This window comes from Leptodactylus fuscus, chromosome 10 (assembly GCF_031893055.1).
Source record: "Leptodactylus fuscus isolate aLepFus1 chromosome 10, aLepFus1.hap2, whole genome shotgun sequence".
Classification (NCBI taxonomy): Eukaryota; Metazoa; Chordata; class Amphibia; order Anura; family Leptodactylidae; genus Leptodactylus; species Leptodactylus fuscus.
The window spans coordinates 27,300,168-27,326,917 of NC_134274.1; the positions used below are offsets into that span (position 1 = coordinate 27,300,168).

The window sequence follows — 26,750 nt, forward strand, 5'->3', positions numbered from 1 at the left end:
GAAGGAGGTGTCATTTTTTCTCCCTATAAACTGCTGTGAGTACCATTCAGCTCAGGACAAGCTCGGCAGACACATAAGTTCAGGAAGTCTGGAGGAGGGGCGGTTTAAGAGCAGCTATAGGCTTCTTTGTTGTAGCAGAGGAAAAAGCATCTGCACAGATACATATCCCGGGAGCAACTTTCCTGTCCTCTCCGAAAACTTGGAAGGAGACGTTTCATAGGATTTACAAAAGGGACAGGCTACAAGACCATGGAACTCAAAGTCTTCCTCAATGCAGTACTGACCAGACTCCTATTCATGCTTCACTCTGTAGTTGGGGTTTGGAGGGTTACTGTGTTAAAAAATGACAAGATGTACTGGCTGCTGGCTCTTGTCAACATATTACTGTGCATTGAGATGGTGCTGACACTGAAACTTAAGAAAGGAAGGGGGTTAAAATGGTAAGCAATTCTCAATACATTCTATTCTTCCCATTATGCCTGGTGCATGTCTATTCTCAGCTTTACAAATGCTTTACTGTCTTGCATCATGTTGTCATGACATCTATGTGGATCTGAAACCCCGTCACAGTGTAATGATCACTTGTTATAGAGCTTTTGTACTTCTCAACTGAGGAGCTTTCGGAGATGAATGGAATGGCAGAGTGTCAAGAAAAGTTAACTTGTAACTTTACTAAGTGATGATACGTGCATGAGACCAGAATGCTATATAGTAGCTGTAGCGGTGCTATGTTTACCAGATATAGGAGATGAGTTTGTCATATCGCTGTAACCAATTGCATTACGGTATTATGACGTACAGAATGGATTCTCAAAGGGTTAGTTGACAAGTTCATGCCTGCTGTACTCTCTTCATTGCAGAGTAATACAACTTTATTGATTAGATGCATACAATACTTGGCAGGGTATACGAGTTCCTCAATGGCAGAGAGGAAACTTTAATATTTAATTGTAAATCTAATGTATTACTCGGGAATGAGAAGCTCCAGACTCTACTTCAATGGTTTGTTGCTTTCTAGACTTTTTATGTTTGATGTCTGATGTGTTTGGACAAGTATATACACAGTTATACTGCTGACGTTATAATGGTTTACACTGTATAAGGCGTATTCCATAATGATTAGCTCAAAGATCTGATACATGAAAAAAAATCATGCTTTGATTCATTGTATCCCCAAACATATAAGGATACAATTAGTATCTCACCATGACTGCTGGGGTTCCCATTTGGGATCAGGCTCGCTTTGCTTATGTACCTCCATGTGTGTAAAAGGTTGTACAATAGTTATTCCTTGTCTATTACCTATAGGAGGGGCTGAGGGTGGGATGAAGCTTTAAGTCATAGTTTTAATTTATTTGTGACTCTTGCTATAATCTGTAAAAGGTCGGTGACTTGCTATTTTAGTAAATTTAAAGGGCATTTCCACAGGATATGAAATAAGTATTCGATCACTGAGTCCCAACGATCATGACAGCAGTGATGCCCGAGTGCTGCACGTGAATGGAGTGGTAGTGAGACTGCACAACCAATTCTCCATTCTGTTCTATAGGATTAATGGAGATCATCGTGTTCTGACAATTCTATGGAAGTCACATATGTGCACCATCACACCACAATGATGATACATATATCCCCTAGCCACAACATTGTGGGTGATAGTGGGCAAACTCCTTGAGGCTACGTCCACTTATTGCGGAAAAGCTGCGTTTTTTGTTGCAAATTTTGAGTCAAAGCTAAGAATGGATTCAGCAGATGGAAGAAGTACAAATGAGTACAAGTGCTTCTTTTATTTCCCATTCCTTTTGAAACCACTCTTGGCTTAGGCCCTCCCAAAAAATGCAGCAAAATCTGAACAAAAATGTAGCTTTTCTGCAACATGTGGCTTCAGATATATTCGCACAACAGTAAATGATGGTCGCGGACATCCATTTTTTTTAACAGATGCCACAAGGCACCATTAAATTTAATGTCTGTGAACGGGGGCTATTCAACATGAGTGTTATTTTGAATTATAGGTCATGTTCTATTGTATTCCATATAATCTCACCCTCACAAAGTGGGAAAATGTTCCTTAAAATGATACATTTTTAATATGTATGTGTATTCAAAGATGCTGCATGTTAAGCGAAAAATGCAAAAAGTAGTTAAAAAACACATTACATTTTCCGGTTTTTGCTACATTTCGCTTTGTGTGGCCTTGTCCGTAAAGGGCTGTCCCAGAAGATAAAAGATAAGTGTTTGATCAATGGGTCCCTGTGATCATGAGAATGTGGATGCCCCAGTCCCAACATGACCACTGTGCCATTCACTTCTATGAGACTGATGAGATCAGAGGATACTCTCAGTCCCATTGAAGTCATACATATGCAACACCACACACTTCTCCCCTAGCCACAGGATAGTGGGAACTAGTGGGAAAAAACCTTAAAGGGTTATTACCATTATAATAGTCAATGTAAATCCATATAACTGTCTAATAGATGTGGGCATTACCTTTAGGACCCACACCTATGCTGAGAACAGTGAGGTGGCAGAGAATGAATGGAGAGATGGCCACACGTGTTCTATGGGAATTCTATGAGTGACAGAAATAATAATCACCTATGTCACAGAAACTATAACTATAATGATCCATATACCCCCTATAGCTCTGCCACTGCACAACCCTGAATGCCACATGTACTTCACACTAGAAATCCCCTTACATGGGAAATGCATATTATATATTTGTGCATATTAGTGAAACTGTACAAAAAGTTAATGATTTGTCATCTAAAATGTGACACGGTGGCAATGTGCCAGTGCAGCTGCTTCTCCCAGAGCCAATGTAAAGTAGCATCAGAAAGACGCATTACATGAATAGGACCATTGTTATATATAAGGCACACAGCACTGGCCCTAAACATAAAATAGATTACTCACTGCTAAAACTGAGAAAATCTACATGTGATCGGTGCGAATGCTGAATATGCTGTTTTTAATTATGGACTGAGCTGAAGTATTTTGCAAGCAATGGCCAAGTGAAAATGAATGTACAGTTACTAAGCCAAGCTAGCTCCACTTATTCATCTACTCATGCGTCTGAGGTCACCAAGGGCATGATATTCAATAAGACAGACGTCCCTTTGAGACACTTACTGAATATACGCTTCGTCAAGGCTCTATAACTTTCAATGGTGAACAGAAATTTCTATTATATGTCCCTGAGAGTTTGAAGAAAATTCACAACCTTTATTGTAATCTGCACATATTCGGTAGGGTAACCCTTAGCCTAATAACAACCATCACATCTATTGAACAATGCAGAGGACTAGGTAAGGGAGCTACTACTTAAGATCCAGTTAAAATATCCTTTAAGGCTGTGGAAAAAAATTGGCGTTTTACAGTCACTGTATATTGGATAGGATTCTAGTAAATCCCATCTCCACAGTGCGGACATGCTGTCATTTCCAAAACCATTGGAAATCACAGCACGTCAATTATACCTACAGAAACGCACGTGGTTTCCCTATAGGTATAAAGGAAGCAGAAAGTCCATTGCTGCTGCATTTTTTTCTGCAGCGCTTTTTTGCTTCAGAGCTGGGGCCTTGGCCTCAAAGAGTTCTATAGAGAAGATTTCAGTAATTTTCCCAGGTTCCATTGTGGGCAAACCATGGGTCTTCTGGGCTTGTTAAAACCCTGAGTCACATAATCAAAACAGGCGCCCTGTCCTTGAGTTGCCGCACCTTCTCCTTCTTCTCTCATGTTCACAAAAAGAAAGAGAGAGACACCGAGCGCTCTAAGCGTAGTATTAATGCCAATTTCAGAAAAATGTATATAACAATGAGTAATACCAGTAGACCTCTCACCTGAAGAGTATGTGTCCTTTATTGTCACATACGTAGTGAAAACTCCAGGTGGGAGTGGCTGCAGAACCAACGAAAACACCGGAAAACCGGAGGGAAAAGTTAGGGTATTAGAAGGTCGAGGTCTGCGCTCACTGGTAAACCTTGTGTGACAGCCAAGAGATGCATCCAGCCCGGCTGACTCAGCAAAATCTGCACTTGAGAAAGGACCCGTGGTGGTCCGAAACGCGTCGTGCTATTTTTTTCAATAAATCCACTATTTATTATCTCACCATTGTATCGACTCTTGGCTGTCACACAAGGTTTACCAGTGAGCGCAGACCTCGACCTTCTAATACCCTATCTCATGTTCACAGGTAGTTATCTCTATTATGGGGATCAGTTTTACTAGAATAATGATATTTGCTGCAGATAACAAGCAAATACAGAAAAGGAATAAAAAGGTGGAGCTGTTTAGGGGCCAGGTGTTAGTTCCAACTAGTGGCATAACTAAAGTCTTGTGGGCCCCGGTGAAATCTTCTGTCCAGGGCCACCTACCTCATCCTTACAGCGAATTCTTGATAGTGCTGGTTACGGGAGCTAAGGAGTCCAATCACCCTTAGTGTGGTTAGGGTAACCTGTGGGTTTCCTTGGCGTATGGGCCATATGGAAACTGAAATCTCAATACTGATACCAGTGTATGGGCCCCCTAAGGCTCCTGAGCCCCAATGCGACTACACCCTCTGCACCCCCTTAAGTTACACCCCTGGTTCCAACAATGTAACCTGGGGTCGGAATCAGCCTGGAAACCTGTGGTTCATCTTCAATAGAACCCATGGATAATAAGTATTGAAACCCTCCCTGGAAAACCCCCATATTTACAACTAAAATATATAATCTGTGCTTGAAATATGTCATAAATTCTAATAGATGGTGACCCTATTTTGAGACCCCTACATTCAGAGAGAATAGGAATCACATTACCCACATTTCATCCTTCAATGGGCTAAGGATAGTAGAAGACTCAATGAAGAGGTGTCCTTGCAACCTGTATCGTCATGTTATAGTTACATTCAGTTTCATATGTAATGGAATGAGATCACATTACAAGGGTGAAGTTGTAACAAACATCCTACTGAGTTTTGACTCTCAACTGTTTTGTTCCACCTCTACAGTATGTTCCTGGACTTTGGGTTTCATCTGCATCTTCAAGTGCAGACTGCCAATGCAGCTTTCCGGATGCCTTTGTATACTATGTTTTTCCAATATCTTTTCTAAATATATCCTAATGCATATAAAGCATGCTTTGTACATTCATAAATATTACACCAAGTGCTTTACAAGTATAACAAAAGAAACCCAGACTCGTCCTTTACACATCTCCCCATCCATTATATGGCATTAGTCATAGTAATGTGCAGTGTGTAAGGATATATATAACATTGTATGTAAACAACCCCAGTATTATGCGCATTGCTCTCTTACCGTAAACAATATCACATTGACTTCATCTAAATCGTTCTTTCAGCTTCACACAAACAAAAAGGCTTTTCCCTTCATTCTGTAAGTCACGTAGAATTACCAAAGAAGGATAACGTGTGCTATCACCTCCATCAGCTTTCCCCATCTCCACATTTGGTTAGACCTTCTGACATGAAGATGTTTGGGAAGTTGACTCATTGCTTTTTATCTCAGTTGTGTTTTTTTTTACCTGGCCATGTGGATTTTTTTCAATGTGCGTAATACAGAATACTTCTCCTCATTGGAAAAACAGCTGTGCGATACGAAGTGAAGCTTTCTGTAGTTAGGATGGATTTTACATTTGACAGTAGAACTTGCAATCTCACACATATGAATGTAAAATTAGGTTAATAGCATAGAAATGTGTTAAATTCTGTTTTGGGGCTGAAAAAGAAACAGAATGCAGGCCCTGCAAATCAACAAATTTATCTAATTTGGGTGGCCAAGTACTTTGGTGCCATTACCTTTCACTTTGAGCAGATAGAAGGGGTCCAGAGTTAAACAAATACCATAATGTTATATTCTAAGAGTTTGTTTGAAAGCAAAAATCCTAATAATTTATTAATATAAAGAAGATGTGAAGATGGTTTCCGCTAGGTTTACGTTAGGACCGAGCTCTCCATTGTTCGGGGACATTGCACTGCAACAAAGGTTACATACGGACACTGGTGGACCCCATTGACTATAATTGGGTTTGCCATATACCCGCAGATTCGAAACTTCAGGACTTTTTTCTCTGCCGATCTTCGACGATCTCTGTCACAGAGGCTCTGATGCAGATCCTTATTACCTGTAAATGCTTTAGCGGATCTGTTTGATGGAAGATGCAGACCACAGGTCTCTATGGTGCAGGTCCTAATGATCAGGATCTAAATAAAATACCCATTAATACTGGGCAGAAGAATACTGGGAAGAAGAGCACTTAAAGACGGTAATATGCAGTTTAATGTATCACTAACTAATGTTTGTCTGGCAGCTTATGGAATTTGCTTGGAAAAACAAATACTCATATACTGTAACAGTAATAAAAGCATGTTAAAGGGATTATCTATACTGACAGCCAATTTTGTTTTGATATATCTAAATGAAAAAAAAAATGGAGATAAGCAAATATAATTTATTAATTAAAATGTACAATTTTTTACTTATGTTACTTATGTCTTATTTTGTTTGTCCCTTTATACTTGTCGGATGCTATTGCTGTCACCCACAGGTTGGCTAACTTAAAGGGATTCTACCATTAAACTACCTTTTTTTCTAATGAACACGTCGGAATAGCCTTAAGAAAGGCTATTCGTCTCCTACCTTTAGACGTGGTCTCCGCCGTTCCGTAGAAATCCTGGTTTTAACTAGTATGCAAATGAGCTCTCCGCAGCAATGAGGGCGGTCCCCAGCGCTGAAACACCGATGAGCGAGTCCCCATTGCTGCCCAGAGCTGTTTCCTGCGCCGCCTCCTTGTTCTGCAGCAACTCTGCCTCTTCTGGCTTCTCTTGCTCTTGTAGTTCTATACAGGAGCATAGAGAGGCCACCCCAAAATGGCCGCCGGCCAGCTCCTGTTTTGAACTGCAAGAGCGGCTACCCAAAAATGGCCGCCGGCCAGTGGCCATTTTTGGGTAGTCGCTCTTGCAGTTCAATACAGGAGCCGACCGGCGGCCATTTTGGGGTGGCCTCTCTATGCTCCTGTATCAAACTACAAGAGCAAGAGAAGCCAGAAGAGGCGGAGTTGCTGCAGAAGAAGGAGGCGGCGCAGGAAAGAGCTCTCGGGCAGCAATGGGGATGCGCTCATCGGCCTTTCAGCGCTGGAGCCCGCCCTCATTACTGCGGAGAGATCATTTGCATACCGGTTAAAACCGGTATTTCTACGGAACAGCACGGCGGAGACCACGTCTAAAGGTAGGAGATGAATAGCCTCTCTTAAGGCTATTCCGACGTGGTAATTAGAAAAAAAAGTAATTTAATGGTAGAATCCCTTTAAGAAATACTCTTAAAAAACCCACAAATTTTTCTACCATTTGTGTTTACAACAGTTAAGGCTCCTTGCAGACGACCGTGGCGTGGCTTGGGTCAATGATCTATCTGGGTTTTCCCTGGATAGAGCACTGACCCATTCATTTCTGTCAATACACGCATTCGGCCATGAATTACATAGTCCCGTGTGCGGACTATTTAGGGGTCTGAATTTATGTGTGTTATTATCGAAGCTGGTGATGTCAGCAGAAGAAAATCCAAAAATTTGTCAGCCGGAAACTCTGTAGCAATTAGAATCCATTATGGTGGTTTGGGCTAGATGGAGAAGAAAAGGACTACAACCACTTTCACAAAAAGAGGTTGCATCCCTATATGGTATTATACTGTCAGCAATGATTGAACATTGTCAGTGCGTGGGGGTACGGTCCTATAACAAGGGAAATAGTAAACATCCAATTGTTGGTGCTAACACAGAAAAGTAGTATGATACATTTAACCTGGGGTTGAGCGATTGGGATAGGAAAAGATCGGATTCAGATTGGTGATCGAGTAAATTTCACGATCGCGATCGAAATTCCTATCCTGATCTTTTTAGGTGGGATCAAGGTCGGAGGTTATTTCCCACAATGCTTTGCTACTGGCCAAGCATTGTGGGAAAAGTTAACAATGTTAGCTAGGTCCCATAGGAATGAATGGATGCAGCCGGCACACAGCCTGTGCCGGCATCCGGCCGCTTAACCCCCTGCGCGCCGGCTGCGTCCATTCATTCTAATGGGAGACTAGCTAACATCTCTAGTAGCTTAAGGCTTGGTTCACATATGCTGATGTGTTCCGTCCATAGACTATAATGGAGTCCATGTGCTTGAACTGCACAGCGCTTGCAGTTGCACTTGTGTTCCATCCGTAGGGGTTCTCATGCAGACTCTTACGGATGGAACACATCAGCATATGTGAACCGGGCATAACACTTTTTTTCGCTCCTGTTCTCTCCTCGCTGCCCCCGCCTCCCAGGTTATTGTTACAGATCTAGGAAGAAGGCGGGCTTGTGGCTTAGGAGAGTGTTGGCGGGTACTGGGAAGAAAGCACTCACATCTCCCCGCCCTGTATCTGCCCACACGCTCCTAAGTCACAAGCCACGCCTTCTTCCTAGATCTGTAACACTAACCTGGGAGGCCGGGACAGCGAGATGAGAACAGGAGCGAAAACAGAGGGACCAGACCAGCGGCAGCACTTCTGTGTAGGTAGGTGGACACCAGGGGGGATTAAGGAGCCAGAGGAATTTTTTTTTATCACTACACAGCGTGGAGTCTAACAATTAAAGCGTTCAATTTTTAGACTCCATGCTGTGTAGTGAATAGGATTGTTTTTAAAATCCGATCTTCGGTTTTTAAAAAAATCCCATTTACTTGCATTGAGATCGGAATTGGGATCGGGATCGGGTTCGAATGGAAAATGATCGGAAATTGGATTTTAAAAATGATCCTGAAATCTCAAGATCGGCTCAACCCTAATATAATCTGCTGCTGACCTCATTTAAGTTTGGTTTTACTTTAGACCAGAATTCCCAAAGCTTTGTATACATTTTACTTTGGAAGCTATGATAAAAGTTGGACCAGATGTAGATCTTTACATCAGAAGAATAATATTAATATGATTTTGTGTAACATCAGAGGTGCAAGGTACTTAATGCATATTTAACTAGTCACAAGAAATGTGGTTTCCAAAATTTTGGAAGCAGGGACCCTTGGTGAGATGTGGTTTGGCTCTGAGCAGGAGAAGGCAGTATGCTTTGTGGAAATTAATGAAAAACAGAAGTTACTGTGACATGCCTGGAAGATGATGTTTCACATCTGAAATTCTGTAAGAGTCATAGGAGGCATTTCTAAGTTCATTCAAAACCACATGATAACAAGATTATAGAATATACTAAATTCTCACTATAGAAATCCAGTGCACTATAGTAACAAAAGGAAGAGGAGATTCATCAGATAGATAAGGCCCTTTGTGTCCATTAGCCATAAAACAATGTCCGGACCAATTAATTTTCCACAAACAATTAAATAAGCTGATTGGGAATACAGTATTTCTTTCTAACATACTCCCTTGGATTTGCACAAAGGAACAAATGATTGCCCATGCTCGAAAGTCACATAGTAGTCTGCTGTTGGCGATTGTGAATGACCAGTACTGTTAGGTTATAGCCACATGATCGTGCCCATTTCTCATTTTAAATGGCCATTTGCGTCTGTTCTATGTCCATTTATGTCCCTTTGTCCAGTGTAATCTGTTTGGAACTGTTTTCAATGGACCATTGCAAAAACAGTTGAGTTTTCTTCTTTTTTTCCTCCTTGATATCTGTCTGGTTTGTGTGGTCCATCAAAAGGAATAAATATAGAACGTGTCATCTTTTTTAACAAACTGTTTTCACTTTCACTGTTGGAATCACATCACCATATGGTTGTTTTTCACTCTTGTGTGAATAAGCCCTTAAAGGGATTGTCTGGGGAAGGTGGAAAAAATAATACAAATCCATACTCACCTGTCCCCAGGTGCTCTGTTGACTCTCAGCAAGGTCTTGTCCTCATGCTCCAGTGTCTTGTTCTGACAGAAGTCCCCACTGCATGTGAAAGCTAAGGCCAAACAGTGGCCTAAGAAGAGGACATGGGATGTCACTGGTAGACCAATCAGTGGCCTCAGCGTTCATGTGCGGTGGGGACTTATCCTGGAAGAAGACACCGAAGCAGAACGACCGGACCACGCTGGGAGATCACTGAGGACAGTTGAGTATGAGTTTTTTTTTATTTTTTGACCTCATATTAAAAAAAAATGATAATGGACAGCCCTTTTAATGTTTCAAAAGACTGGCTGAAATGAGCAAACAGTCAATGTAGATGCCAAAAGTTTGTCTCAAACTAGATTTAATTTCCTTTCCCATTGCGAAATTGTTTTGTTCTTTGTCTTTTTTTTGACTTTTTACTTGTTCCCTGATGCTGTATTCATACTGTACCTTGCAGGAATATATTCAGTGGAATTGCTCTGACCTGATGTGATTTCTTTGCTAGTTGGTTATCGTGTAGACACGTTTTTATGCTATCACACCAAATAGTTATCTTTTCCCTTTTAGTGGACTACTGTTATTTGCAATTTCGTTTGGAAGTGAAATGTCACAAAAGTCCTTAGTGATATGGAATAAAACTGGCGTGCTGCACATTACAAAACTGCTTCAAAAACAGCCGGTTCTGTAAATACTGTATCTAAGATGTGTTCAGATAATACAAATAAAATGTTTCAGAAAGTTTGGATGTGACCCCTGCCACTGGGCATGTTGGCTTATCAGTGGGCAGCAGATTTTCTATGAAATACAATAATATAAAGTACATTGACAGCAAAGTAACCTGTCCCTTTCACATCTGTATGATATTACCTCGAATCAAGTCCTGGTGGGAAATTCGACAGCGGAAATTAAAGCAATACATGATGTACAGTCAGTGGTAATAATGGAAAAACTCTGACAAGTCAATTTGATTTAATATTATAAATTATTCCTGTATAAGAATTTTACTGTAGGAGTCGCATCCAAGAAATTTATGACAAGGCCAACGAAAATGTGGACCCACTGGGTCACCAAGTGACTTCACATGGGACATCGAAGTATTGATTCCATTCTCATGGACCAGATTCATTAAACACACGCCCAAGTCTCGACTTGGTCAGGTGAATAGAATGTCAGGAACTGCAAATTCTTCTCTTCAGTATTACTTTGGGAACTATGTAGATGGATCAAGAGGCTAAGCACACATATATAAACACACACTGACCTACCTACCTTACGCATGTTCTCTTCTGCACACAGTCTTTTCGTCAGTACAGTCATGTAGAGGATGAGAACTTGCAAAGGCCCTTCAATGGCTCCTGCATACGTCAATGCCAGGAATCAGCACAGATGTCCTGCATACAGAAATGCACATATGCAGAACTGGAGACCCTTGTCCTCACTCATTGTAAAGTGCAGACATCAAAGTTGTTGGGTGGGTTGGTGGACAATGGACCTCTCGGTTTCCAAGTTTCTGCCCAAACTACCCTTATTATAATCTGTTATTGATTAGATACCTTAAAGAACCTTAGAACCTTAAAGGATATTACTCACTGTAGAATTTTTGGAATTCAAACAAAATAGTGTTAAAGGGTAAATTTTACTTTGTGGTTATTACAAATGTCTGCCTTTCATTATTATTGCCCACATAGTCTGGTATGATGGATTTCATGGCAGTATTACATATTTTAGGTAGGAATTATGACAAACTGCAAATCATTAAAAAAAAAAAAAATCCTGCTGCTGATCATGGTTTATTTTGATTTTCATGCCTTGTATCTACAGCATATCTTTTACTTTACCTGCGCAAGGGTTGAATAACCTGTGATTCAGTAGTGTTATATATAATTTATATAATGTATAATCTGCCAAATGTAATAATACATCAAATTGCAAGGTTATACCATACCATTATGACAGTAATGGGTCCAACCTCTGTAACCTTGCTAATTTCCAGAATGGCCCTTTCTTGTTTTCTGTTCTTCTAATAAGCCTTTTTCTTCTGAGGATCACTGAGAGTACCAGCAGTGACTTCACAGGGACTTCATGCTAATATCGCTGGTGGGTGGCCACCAGCGATATTAGCATGTATGTACAGTAGCTGTGTGTTAGCTGTGTGTAGAATTATATGGTTCCCCTTTAATAAATGGCTGGTAATGTAATTGTAACACGGTTTGTATGGCTCTCCTGCATCACTAACTGTATTTGACTTAGTGCTACTCTATAAGGCATTATTTAAGAATTCCTTTTGTATTCACCCTTTAACGCTATATAGGAATCTGGAGCTCACTGTAGGGAATCACTAAAGCCTGGTTCACATCTGCATTGGTAATCCATTTGGGGGAGTCCACATGGGGACCCCCTGAATGGACTACCGAACGCATTGGCAAGCCGTGTGCAGTGAAAGCACACGGACCCTATAGACTATAATGAGGTCCGTGTGCTTTCTGCACAGTCTTCGCACAAGTCATGCGGACAGGAAAGTAGATTGTGAACTAATTTTCTGTCCGCATGTTCCCCAAACTAATATCATACAATGTACTGTATATTAAAAGCACAACCTAAGTATAGAGAGTTGAGACATGTCATAAAGGGGTATTTTCATTATAAAATATCACACATACCCATGATATTTCCCATCATCTTTGAGTGTGATCAATGGCTGTCTATGTAGAGATGAGCGAACAGTAAAATGTTCGAGATTCGATATTCGTTTCGAGTAGCCCCTCAATATTCGACTACTCAAATCGAATATCGAACCCTATTATAGTCTATGGGGGAAAAATGCTAGTTTCAGGGGTAGGCAACGTTCGATCAAATTATACTTACCAAGTCCACGAATGAGGGCCGGGCTGGATCCTCCGAGAAGTCTTCTCCGTGCAGCGTCCTACAAGCGGACATGCGCAGTCGGCTCTGCCCAGGCCCGATGCCTGGCAGAGTGAATTCAGAGCCGGAAGACGCCGCAGGGAAGCTGCACGGAGAAGACTTCTAAAGGTAGGAGAAGAACCAGCGTTGATTGGCCGACTGTATAGCATTCGGCCAATCAATGCTGGTTCTGCATCGAACTTATCCATTCGAATAGTGAGTGGTACTCGATCGAGTACGAGTATTTCAAATACCGTAGTATTCGATCGAATACTTACTCGATCGAATACTACTCACTCATCTCTATGTCTATGGGTTGCCTTTGGGGCATAACAATGGCTGTATGGAACAGATGACACCATTGATGATAGATAACATTATTTTTGGGCCAGTGACTGCTCATAGATAAGCCTACAAATGTGAAATTATTAGAAAACAAAAACAGAGATGATCTTGAGGCGTCCTGCAGTTTGCAAAGAAAGATGTCAATAAAATTGTATTTGCCACATACATTCCTCTGCGGTAGGCCCTGGTAAGAAGATCATTTTAAGAAGTGCTCTTGTTAAATATATCGCTGTCTACTTTTTTTTTAATCATTGATCAGCATTGACCATCGTATTATGTTACACTTTAAGTTACAGATAGTTTAGGTGGCAAAAAAAATATATACCTATTTTTTTTCTTCTGCACCATAGAGAAGAGATGGATGATAATCTCTATTGATACATTTATACTGCGATGTAGCTACAAACGCTCCGAAAGTTTCAAGGACAAGTAGCCAGCGAGAATTTGGATGTGTTACACAATGACGCACACAATGTATAAGATGTGGGGAAATGCATTTTAATGACCAATATCAGATTTCAGCTCTGCATATGGTTTCCTGTAGAAACTGGCAGCTTCTGTTTTAGTTCTTGTTCATGTTTTGTTGCTTTTGGATTTATTCTGTCCTTTATTGCCTTAGCAAAATATAAATAATGTATAAAACATATCACAATATTTAGAATGCCCAAACAGCTTGTTAGCCCCAAAGTACAGAATCAGGTATATGCACATCATCTGTGGGGGCTGGTAAAGCAGAATGGTGTACATGTACATTATTCTGGTCATTCGGTCGCAGCAACTGTTCTTTCAATAATGCAAGAACTTGCTCTTGCTGCAAGGGCTGGGATTAAACATACAGCACTGTTGATCCCAATCATTCAGATCCCTTAGCTGTCATGGTCAAGGTCATATGAAGTGGTCAGATGTTGACCTTTGAGTGTGATCAAAGGCTCTCTATGGGTCGCCTTAAAAGTTTGGGGCCTAATAATGGCTGCATGCCAGTTAGGTTACATAAGTATACAAATATGGAACCATCACGAGTATAAAAACTCAAACAAGACAATACATTGTTTAACCCTTTCGCTCATAATCATGTTAATTTACGTAATTATGCATAAAGGATGTATGGAATATCCGGCGGATGCTGGCTGTATAATACAGAATAGGGGACAGACTTACCACAGTGTATACAAAAAGAAAACAAGATGTAAGTGCATCACTCAAGTCTCCCCTCCCAGTTCCCGCCCACACTCTCCTAAGCCACAAGCCCCGCCTTCTTCCTAGGTCTGTAGCACTTACCTGGGAGGCGGGGACAACGAGGCGAGAAGAGGAGCGAGAACAGCGGGGACCGGACCAGCGGCAGCATCTGTTCAGGTAAGTGTTAGCTACTAGAGATGTTAGCTAGTCTTCCATTAGAATGAATGGATGCAGCCGGCATCCATTCATTCCTATGGGACCTAGCAAACATTGTTAGCTTTTCCCACAATGCTTGGCCAGTAGCAAAGCATTGTGGGAAATAACCTCTGACCTTGATCCCACCTAAAAAGATCAGGATCGCTCAACCCTAATTGGCAGCTTTTCTTATGTTGCAACATGTCACCAACAGTTGAGAGCAGTCAGGCATTATCAGAATGAGACAAGCAAAAAAATGATTGATGTGCTCAGAACCAAAAAAAAATTACATTGATACATTGATAAGTTGGAAATTTCTACAAAATGATACACAGCTTTCCACTGCCAAAGATGAAGAAACTAACCTTTTAATGGCAAAAACCATGCTTGTACCGAAAGACTCATAGGCTGTGCCTCAAAAACTCATCTTTGGCCCTCCTGCACAACTTCTACTCAGAGCCATATCAGCCATGTTCCAGCTGTATATTTTTGTAGCATATTCCTCTCTATCTAGGCCCAGGCCACCATGAAGATTTGTTCACGCAAGCTTCACATCACTCCCCATTCCCTGTCGGTGACCCTACATTTATGTCCACTTTTGTGCCACATCATCCATCCGTCCACAGCACCCACCCTTGACTATGTGCTGACCAGCGACTATGGCATAAAAATATTCATGATTACTTAGTGGGGTGCACTGACAGTATATGTTAATGATGGCTGTTAGAGATGAGCGAGTAGTATTCGATCGAGTAGGTATTCGATCGAATATTACGGTATTCGAAATACTCGTACTCGATCGAGTACCACTCGCTATTCAAATGGAAAAGTTTGATGCAGAACCAGCATTGATTGGCCGAATGCTATACAGTCGGCCAATCAGCGCTGGTTCTTCTCCTACCTTTAGAAGTCTTCTCCGTGCAGCTTCCCCGCGGCGTCTTCTGGCTCTGAATTCACTCTGCCAGGCATTGGGCCTGGGCAGAGCCGACTGTGCATGCCCGCACTACATTTTCTTGTAGTGCGGGCATGCGCAGTCGGCTCTGCCCAGGCTCGATGCCTGGCAGAGTGAATTCAGAGCCGGAAGACGCCGCGGGGACGCTGCACGGAGAAGACTTCTCGGAGGATCCAGCCCGACCCTCACTCGTGGACTTGGTAAGTGTAATTTGATGAAATGTTGCCTACCCCTGAAACGAGCATTTCTACCCAATAGACTATAATAGGGTTCGATATTCGATTCGAGTAGTCGAATATTGAGCGGCTACTCAAAACGAATATCGAATATCGAACATTTTACTGTTCGCTCATCTCTAATGTCTGTGTGTACGGGCAAAGTCTTCATGGTGGACTAGACCCATATAGAGTAGAAAAGTGAAATGTATATGCTGCTGTAATATACAGATGGGAAGTGGCTAATAGTCATGAGAAGAAGTTGCACAGAGGGGCCCATGCTGAGTTTTTGCACCCTGCCCCAAGAGCTGTTAGTTACACCATCAATTCTCCAATCTTGGCCATTGACAAGAGATCCTCCAAATTGTGTTAGTTTGCAATATAAAGAATGATATTCATGAAACTCTGAAATCATTCTACAGGATGGAGGTATGTCTTTGTGTCTATATTGAAGTATCACTTTAGTAAAAAGAACAGTTTTGTAAGTAATGTCTGCCAAGAATTCCCAGCTGCTCCTTTCAGACCTCGAAACAGACGCTGTCAATTATAAGGACAGAATTGTAGACTTATGATTTTTCCTTTGTGCTGCACAAATCTGTATTCTGCTCAGTGCACAGTGCTATCAAGTCAATAACCTTAATCACAGGTCTAAAGATTTCCTATTATAATACCTTGTGATATTATTAGTGCAAGATAATCCATATAGACCTGCGCTAGAGGAGCAGTAAAGACTTAATCACTATATTCTGCCATTGTGGGTTGGATTTGTTACTAAGTCATATCTTTGTAAGAAATATGTAGCATAGCAGTTATAATTGTAGAAAACTTACATGACCTCTATATACAATGCATTATATACACAGTCCAGTCACATTAATGTGACCATCTGTCAAAATCCAGAATAACCACCTTTCGCAGAGCGGACCGCTGCGAGACGTGCAGGAAGAGAGGGGATGTTGTGATGATGTTCACTGAGATGTTGAGCCATGCCGACTCTAGTGCCGGGGCCAGCTGTACTAAGTTATGTGGTTGAGCATCCATGGCACGAACAACCCGATCGAGGTGGTCCCACAGATTCTCGATTGGGAATTTTCTGGCTAAGGGAGTATGTTAAACTCATCCTGGTGCTCCTCGAACCACGTACGTACACTGCGAGGGGTCTATTCAAGGCTCCCACGTTTATCATCTGTAACATTCCTTTACACCCTTACATAAAAAGGATGTAATAGAAGACTGGTAAATGAAGAATATACTTTAGTACAGAAGTATTGCAGAATATTGTATGATCGATCAAAGCATCAAAATGAAAAAAAAAATAGGTTATATATATATATATATATATATATATATATATGATCGAATCATCGCCGTATATTTATAACCCATGCCAGAAAACTGGTGAGATATCATAAATATGTGGGGTCAAGGAAGGGGCAGAAAGTGGCACAGGCACAGAACGAGGGACCTGCCACACATATGGCGCAAGAAAGGGCGTTGTACCAAATTAGCACATATCCATGGCAGAAAACTGATGTAGATAAGGTAATGAATTTCCCCTTATATGTTTTATTGGTATATTCCCATTTATTTCAGTAATTTGCTATCATGTTTCCACAGGGTCTCCCCTCCAATATTCTGCTATTTATTAAGCATAGTGCCATCTCTATGGCTTCTGGAAATAAACACTGACCTTCAGGTAAGTGGCCTCTATTTTATTTCTTATACATCATTGGGGACTTTTATGGGAATTAGCTGTAAGGGAATCTAGATATGGATAGCCTATAGTAAATGGCATCATCATTTCCCCTATTGCAGGTCTAAGAGGATTATAAAATATTTACAAGCCTTTTAAGGATAATAAATCACTATGTATGATGTATGTATCATATTGTTATGGACTGTTAACCATCACAAACTTTAACCAAGGTCTTCATCCTGAAGGACCACAATATTTAGGGTAAATGTAGTGCTTCAATGTGGGAATACAATGACAAACTGAGGGTGGGTTCACACCAGCTCCCGATCTCCGCTTTGTGGGTTTCCATCTTCTGCCGACAGGAGATGGAAACCCGGCATTCAATGTCCGGCTGTGAGCGCCTTCTGGTCTCCGTGGCGAAACCATTTTTTTTAACCGGACAGAAAGTCCTGCATGTCCGACTTTGTTAAAAAAAAAAATGGTTTTGCCGCGGAGACCAGAAGACGCTCGCGGGTGGACACTTTGCAAACCCATTCAAATGAATGGGTTTGAAAACTGCCTGCTGGTTTCCGTCTCCTGTCCAGTTTCTCGGGCAGGAAATGGAAACCTGCAAAGCGAAGACCGGGCGCAGGTGTGAATCCGCCCATATTGTAATGCAATTTTCTCACTCAATGGTGAGTTGTGGAGTAAACTGCTGCCATATAGGCGCTCATACCCAACACCTACCTACAGTCCTATGAAAAAGTTTGGGCACCCCTATTAATTTTAATCATTTTTAGTTCTAAATATTTTGGTGTTTGCAACAGCCATTTCAGTTTTATATATCTAATAACTGATGGACACAGTAATATTTCAGGATTGAAATGAGGTTTATTGTACTAACAGAAAATGTGCAATATGCATTAAACCAAAATTTGACCAGTGCAAAAGTATGGGCACCTCAACAGAAAAGTGACATTAATATTTAGTAGATCCTCCTTTTGCAAAGATAACAGCCTCTAGTCGCTTCCTGTAGCTTTTAATCAGTTCCTGGATCCTGGATAAAGGTATTTTGGACCATTCCTCTTTACAAAACAATTCAAGTTCAGTTAAGTTTGATGGTCGCCGAGCATGGACAATCCGCTTCAAATCATCCCACAGATATTCAATGATATTCAGGTCTGGGGACTGGGGTGGCCATTCCAGAACATTGTACTTGTTCCTCTGCATGAATGCCTGAGTCGATTTGGAGCGGTGTTTTGGATCATTGTCTTGCTGAAATATCTATCCCCGGCGTAACTTCAACTTCGTCACTGATTCTTGAACATTATTCTCAAGAATCTGCTGATACTGAGTGGAATCCATGTGACCTTCAACTTTAACAAGATTCCCGCTGCCGGCATTGGCCACACAGCCCCAAAGCATGATGGAACCTCCACCAAATTTTACAGTGGGTAGCAAGTGTTTTTCTTGGAATGCTGTTTTTTTTTGGACGCCATGCATAACGCCTTTTTTTATAACCAAACAACTCAATCTTTGTTTCAACAGTCCACAGGCTTGTCCAAATGTGCTTTTACATACCTAAGGGGGCTCTGTTTGTGGCGTGGTTGCAGAAACAGCTTCTTTCTCATCAATCTCCCATACAGCTTCTCCTTGTGCAAAGTGCGCTGTATTGCTGACCGATGCACAGTGACACCATCTGCAGCAAGATGATGCTGCAGCTCTTTGGAGGTGGTCTGTGGATTGTCCTTGACTGTTCTCACCATTCTTCTTCTCTGCCTTTCTGATATTTTTCTTGGCCTGCCACTTCTGGGCTTAACAAGAACTGTCCCTGTGGTCTTCCATTTCCTTACTATGTTCCTCACAGTTGAAACTGACAGGTTAAATCTCTGAGACAACTTTTTTTATTCTGCCCATGAACAACTATGTTGAACAATCTTTGTTTTCAGATCATTTGAGAGCGGGCTGCCCATGCTCGGTGACCATCAAACTTAACTGAACTTGAATTGTTTTGTAAAGAGGAATGGTCCAAAATACCTTCATCCAGGATCCAGGAACTGATTAAAAGCTACAGGAAGCGACTAGAGGCTGTTATCTCTGCAAAAGGAGGATCTACTAAATATTAATGTCACTTTTCTGTTGAGGTGCCCATACTTTTGCACCGGTCAAATTTTGGTTTAATGCATATTGCACATTTTCTGTTAGTACAATAAACCTCATTTCAATCCTGAAATATTACTGTGTCCATCAGTTATTAGATATATCAAACTGAAATGGCTGCTGCAAACACCAAAATATTTAGAACTAAAAATGATTAAAATTAATAGGGGTGCCCAAACTTTTTCATAGGACTGTATATATTTCTGGCAAGTGAAAGGATATCGGAGTACCCGGAGGAAACCAACACATGGAGGGAACTCCATGCAGATTCCTTGGTTGGTTGAACCCAGTACCTCAGTGCCGCAAGGCAAAAGTTCTAACCCCTGAGCCACTGTGCTGCCCCTTGATAAATAATAAAGAATACCTTAATAAATATATTTGGACCAGAAATTATCATTGTAGCTAGAGATGTTTGAACAGACTCGTACCGATCCAGGTTCAACCCGAATATTCCAAATTGTTCTTTTTAATTACGACACTGAATAAATGGAGATTTGTCTCAAACTAAAATAGCTGTCTCATGTAACACTAGCGTGAATCCGAAATTACTGTGACATAAAAATATCTGCGTGCCTGTAGGGGATCCTGCTCATAGCAGCAGCAGGAAAACAATGGCTGACTATGAAGCTTGCAGTGATGTCACCAACACTCGTAGTGAGGGATATTTTTCCACTCTGTATTATTTCTGAAAAGCACTTTGTGGGATTGAAACGACTTTCTGTGAGCCCAGATATGTGAAGGGTTCTTGGTTAGGATTCCTGGAGAGTCTGTGGGTAAAATGAAAGCTTGAAAGCAATATTTCTCTCAAGGAAGAAGTGATATTTAAGGAGACATGGTAGACATTTTCATTTAGTTTAGAAGCCTTTTTTTCCTACTAAAATGTCTAATTTTTGTCTATGTATTTACCCTCTGAATTGTAAAGTGTTGCAGTATATGTTGGAACTATATATATATACTATAAAGCCAAAAGAACCCGACTACCACATCTATATGATCCTATCGAGATTTAATTATAAAACCTTGGGCATTAAAGGGATTGCCTGACCTCAAATCGATTGTTCATACTGATATCCCATGAGGATGTGATCTGTGGGTGTCCAACACCTGGATCCAGCAAAGATCAGCTGTTCCTGCTGCTTCTGGGCGTCAGACGATGTAGCAGTGGATGGGGAGCACATTCAGGCTTTCCTATTCAAATAATACCTTCTTTTTTGACAAGATGTTGGAGTGTGTTTGTGGTCAATTCTGCCCACACAGCTAACAGCTAGAGATGAGCGAACAGTGTTCTATCGAACACATGTTCGATCGGATATCAGGGTGTTCGCCATGTTCGAATCGAATCGAACACCACGTGGTAAAGTGCGCCAAAATTCGATTCCCCTCCCACCTTCCCTGGTGCCTTTTTTGCACCAATAACAGCGCAGGGGAGGTGGGACAGGAACTACGACACTGGGGGCATTGAAAAAAATTGGAAAAAGTCATTGGCTGCCGAAATCAGGTGACCTCCATTTTAGACGAATAGTGGATTTCAAATCCGGGTCATATGAGAATGTGAACTTTGTGACTATGAGACAGGGATAGCTGTACAGGCAGGGATAGCTAGGGATAACCTTTATTTAGGGGGGAATGTTATTAAAAATAACTTTTTGGGGCTCTATCGGGTGTGTAATTGTGATTTTTGTGAGATAAACTTTTTCCCATAGGGATGCATTGGCCAGCGCTGATTGGCCGAATTCCGTACTCTGGCCAATCAGTGCTGGCCAATGCATTCTATTAGCTTGATGAAGCAGAGTGTGCACAAGGGTTCAAGCGCACCCTCGGCTCTGATGTAGCAGAGCCGAGGCTGCACAAGGGTTCAAGCGCACCCTCGGCCCTGATGTAGGAGAGCCGAGGGTGCACTTGAACCCTTGTGCACCCTCAGCTCTGCTACATCAGAGCCGAGGGTGTGCTTGAACCCTTGTGCACACTCTGCTTCATCAAGCTAATAGAATGCATTGGCCAGCGCTGATTGGCCAATGTATTCTATTAGCCTGATGAAGTAGAGCTGAATGTGTGTGCTAAGCACACACATTCAGCTCTACTTCATCGGGCTAATAGAATGCATTGGCCAGCGCTGATTGGCCAGAGTACGGAACTCGACCAATCAGCGCTGGCTCTGCTGGAGGAGGCGGAGTCTAAGATCGCTCCACACCAGTCTCCATTCAGGTCCGACCTTAGACTCCGCCTCCTCCGGCAGAGCCAGCGCTGATTGGCCGAAGGCTGGCCAATGCATTCCTATGCGAATGCAGACTTAGCAGTGCTGAGTCAGTTTTGCTCAACTACACATCTGATGCACACTCGGCACTGCTACATCAGATGTAGCAATCTGATGTAGCAGAGCCGAGGGTGCACTAGAACCCCTGTGCAAACTCAGTTCACGCTAATAGAATGCATTGGCCAGCGCTGATTGGCCAATGCATTCTATTAGCCCGATGAAGTAGAGCTGAATGTGTGTGCTAAGCACACACATTCAGCACTGCTTCATCACGCCAATACAATGCATTAGCCAGTGCTGATTGGCCAGAGTACGGAATTCGGCCAATCAGCGCTGGCTCTGCTGGAGGAGGCGGAGTCTAAGATCGCTCCACACCAGTCTCCATTCAGGTCCGACCTTAGACTCCGCCTCCTCCGGCAGAGCCAGCGCTGATTGGCCGAAGGCTGGCCAATGCATTCCTATGCGAATGCAGACTTAGCAGTGCTGAGTCAGTTTTGCTCAACTACACATCTGATGCACACTCGGCACTGCTACATCAGATGTAGCAATCTGATGTAGCAGAGCCGAGGGTGCACTAGAACCCCTGTGCAAACTCAGTTCACGCTAATAGAATGCATTGGCCAGCGCTGATTGGCCAATGCATTCTATTAGCCCGATGAAGTAGAGCTGAATGTGTGTGCTAAGCACACACATTCAGCACTGCTTCATCACGCCAATACAATGCATTAGCCAGTGCTGATTGGCCAGAGTACGGAATTCGGCCAATCAGCGCTGGCTCTGCTGGAGGAGGCGGAGTCTAAGGTCGGACCTGAATGGAGACTGGTGTGGAGCGATCTTAGACTCCGCCTCCTCCAGCAGAGCCAGCGCTGATTGGTCGAGTTCCGTACTCTGGCCAATCAGCGCTGGCCAATGCATTCTATTAGCCCGATGAAGTAGAGCTGAATGTGTGTGCTTAGCACACACATTCAGCTCTACTTCATCAGGCTAATAGAATACATTGGCCAATCAGCGCTGGCCAATGCATTCTATTAGCTTGATGAAGCAGAGTGTGCACAAGGGTTCAAGCGCACCCTCGGCTCTGATGTAGCAGAGCTGAGGGTGCACAAGGGTTCAAGTGCACCCTCGGCTCTCCTACATCAGAGCCGAGGGTGCGCTTGAACCCTTGTGCAGCCTCAGCTCTGCTACATCAGAGCCGAGGGTGCGCTTGAACCCTTGTGCACACTCTGCTTCATCAAGCTAATAGAATGCATTGGCCAGCGCTGATTGGCCAGAGTACGGAATTCGGCCAATCAGCGCTGGCTCTGCTGGAGGAGGCGGAGTCTAAGATCGCTCCACACCAGTCTCCATTCAGGTCCGACCTTAGACTCCGCCTCCTCCAGCAGAGCCAGCGCTGATTGGCCGAATTCCGTACTCTGGCCAATCAGCACTGGCTAATGCATTGTATTGGCGTGATGAAGCAGTGCTGAATGTGTGTGCTTAGCACACACATTCAGCTCTACTTCATCGGGCTAATAGAATGCATTGGCCAATCAGCGCTGGCCAATGCATTCTATTAGCGTGAACTGAGTTTGCACAGGGGTTCTAGTGCACCCTCGGCTCTGCTACATCAGATTGCTACATCTGATGTAGCAGTGCCGAGTGTGCATCAGATGTGTAGTTGAGCAAAACTGACTCAGCACTGCTAAGTCTGCATTCGCATAGGAATGCATTGGCCAGCCTTCGGCCAATCAGCGCTGGCTCTGCCGGAGGAGGCGGAGTCTAAGGTCGGACCTGAATGGAGACTGGTGTGGAGCGATCTTAGACTCCGCCTCCTCCAGCAGAGCCAGCGCTGATTGGCCGAATTCCGTACTCTGGCCAATCAGCACTGGCTAATGCATTGTATTGGCGTGATGAAGCAGTGCTGAATGAGTGTGCTTAGCACACACATTCAGCTCTACTTCATCGGGCTAATAGAATGCATTGGCCAATCAGCGCTGGCCAATGCATTCTATTAGCGTGAACTGAGTTTGCACAGGGGTTCTAGTGCACCCTCGGCTCTGCTACATCAGATTGCTACATCTGATGTAGCAGTGCCGAGTGTGCATCAGATGTGTAGTTGAGCAAAACTGACTCAGCACTGCTAAGTCTGCATTCGCATAGGAATGCATTGGCCAGCCTTCGGCCAATCAGCGCTGGCTCTGCCGGAGGAGGCGGAGTCTAAGGTCGGACCTGAATGGAGACTGGTGTGGAGCTATCTTAGACTCCGCCTCCTCCAGCAGAGCCAGCGCTGATTGGTCGAGTTCCGTACTCTGGCCAATCAGCACTGGCCAATGCATTTCTATGGGGAAAAGTTAGCTTGCGAAAATCGCAAACTGACAGGGATTTCCATGAAATAAAGTGACTTTTATGCCCCCAGACATGCTTCCCCTGCTGTCCCAGTGTCATTCCAGGGTGTTGGTATCATTTCCTGGGGTGTCATAGTGGACTTGGTGACCCTCCAGACACGAATTTGGGTTTCCCCCTTAACGAGTTTATGTTCCCCATAGACTATAATGGGGTTCGAAACCCATTCGAACACTCGAACAGTGAGCGGCTGTTCGAATCGAATTTCGAACCTCGAACATTTTAGTGTTCGCTCATCTCTACTAACAGCACATATGTGGGATCAGGCACTGACATTGGATAAAGTTTCATCCAACGACAGCATCTGATGTTTCCCTTAGTTCATTCTAATAGGTATTTTTGTAAATCAATTTTTATTGAACATTTTCAACAAGTTTATACAATACAGAGAAATACTGAAAAGGTAGGATAAATATAAGTGCTGGAAACAAATTAGGAAGATTGCAAACATATTCTAATAGGTATTTGATGAGGTTGAGGTCAGGGTTTTGTGACGCCTATTGGGGATCTTTCTTCCTAAACCCCATGTCTTTATGGACGTCACATTGTGCACGATTTTTGTATAGTACATGAAAGTTTTCGCAACTTGAGAAATGTACTTATACTACTATAGTGGATTGAATTACAGGCCATTGACCAATAGGCAATTCCATGAATACATAATGTTATCAATATACAATACAGCAGTATAATGGTATATGTATCATATATGTATATGTAACCTATGATAATTTTATGACTGTATTGTATTATGTAAAGTGTCCACATTAACCACTAGAGATGAGCGAACACTGTTCGGATCAGCTGTTCCGAACAGCACGCTCCCATAGAAATGAATGGAAGCACCTGGCACGGCGACCGGCCGCCAGCAAAGTGTACGTGCCAGGTGCTTCCATTCATTTCTATGGGAGCGTGCTGTTCGGAACAGCTGATCCGAACAGTGTTCGCTCATCTCTATTAACCACCGCAATTCATAGTCTTAATATGTTTTGATGTAGCTTATCCTAATATGATATTTTTCTCCCCATTTTCTAGTCATGTGATAATAAAACTGCTGTAAACATCATGTTAAATGGCAACCATACAGATATTATACAAGCGGTAAGTTATATAATATCTTCATATTTCACAAGCACATGTGACACTATAAATTGTTTGAGTTTTGTTACTGTAAATGAATCAATCAAAAATGATGAAATAACTTTTATTGTATAATATATTAATAATTTTACCTTCATTATATATACCGACCCTATGCCAAGACGAACAAAGACAACAGCAGGCTGTAATATAACTATCAACCGTTTCTGGTTTTGCATTCGTTTTCGGAATAAAAATGTCCCAAATATTGGGGAACGCCACTTTTGCACGAAAAATATGACTTTTTGCATCTTTACTCGATTCTACAGGGGAAAAGTGAATGAAAGAGATGGAGAACCTTTTGGATAGAGAAATATTTAGTGGAACTATATACTACATTGAAATTCTAATTGACTCGAATTGCACTTTTATTTGTGGATTTCTGGTACAGAATGGGCACTAAAAATTTGCAACAAATTCACAACACTTAACCCCTTCCCGCCGATGGCATTTTTTGATTTTCGTTTTTCGTTTTTGACTCCCCTCCTTCTAAACCCCATAACTTTTTTATTTCTCCGCTCCCAGAGTCATATGAGGTCTTAATTTTTGCAGGACAATTTTTTCTTCATGATGCCACCATTAATTATTCTATATAATGTACTGGGAAGCAGGAAAAAAATTCAGAATGGGGTGGATTTGAAGAAAAAATGCATTTCTGCGACTTTCTTACGGGCTTTGGTTTTACGGCGTTCACTGTGCAGCCAAAATGACATGTCCCCTATATTCTGTGTTTTGGTACGGTTCCAGGGATACCAAATTTATATGGTTTTATTTACATTTTGACCCCTAAAAAAAATTCCAAAACGGTGTTAAAAAAATTTTTTTCTAAAAGTCGCCATATTCCGACGGCCGTAACTTTTTTATACGTAAGTGTACGGGGATGCATAGGGCGTCTTTTTTTGCGGGGCCGGGTGTACTTTTTAGTTCTACCATTTTCGGGAAATGTTATTGCTTTGATCACTTTTTATTCAAATTTTTATCAGAATTAAAACAGTGAAAAAACGGCGGTTTGGCACTTTTGACTATTTTTCCTGCTACGGCGTTTACCGAACAGGAAAAATATTTTTATAGATTTGTAGAGCGGGCGATTTCAGACGCGGGGATACCTAACATGTATATGTTTCACAGTTTTTAACTACTTTTATATCTGTTCTAGGGAAAGGGGGGTGATTTGAACTTTTAATACTTTTTATATTTTTTTATATTTTTTTTTACTTTTTTTTTTTATTTTTTTTTTGCATTTATTAGACCCCCTAGGGGTGTTGAACCCCAGGGGGTCTGATCACTAATGCAATGCATTACAATGCTAATGCATTGCAATGCATTGCAAAAAAGCATCATCTCTTTTGCAGGCTGCATACACCAGCCTGCAAAAGAGAGAATTTGCAGACTGGCTGGGAGCCCTTAACAAGGCTCCCGGCTGTCATGGCAACGGGGGGTCGGCCCTGGATCATGCTCCAGGAGCCGGCGATCCCTGCCAAAATG

The 26,750-nt window shown here is 42.2% G+C and overlaps 1 protein-coding gene across 1 annotated transcript in view; it reads left to right on the forward strand.

The window, feature by feature from the left end:
* The first annotated feature begins 246 nt into the window (after positions 1 to 246).
* TMEM26 (transmembrane protein 26) overlaps positions 247 to 26,750 on the forward strand; it is a 43,944-nt gene continuing 17,440 nt past the window's right edge. Inside the window, exons 1-3 of the mRNA XM_075257565.1 lie at positions 247 to 440; positions 17,272 to 17,350; positions 25,161 to 25,226. Coding sequence (XP_075113666.1) covers positions 250 to 440; positions 17,272 to 17,350; positions 25,161 to 25,226 — 336 coding nt within the window. The 5' untranslated portion in view covers positions 247 to 249. The remainder of the gene's footprint in view (positions 441 to 17,271; positions 17,351 to 25,160; positions 25,227 to 26,750) is intronic.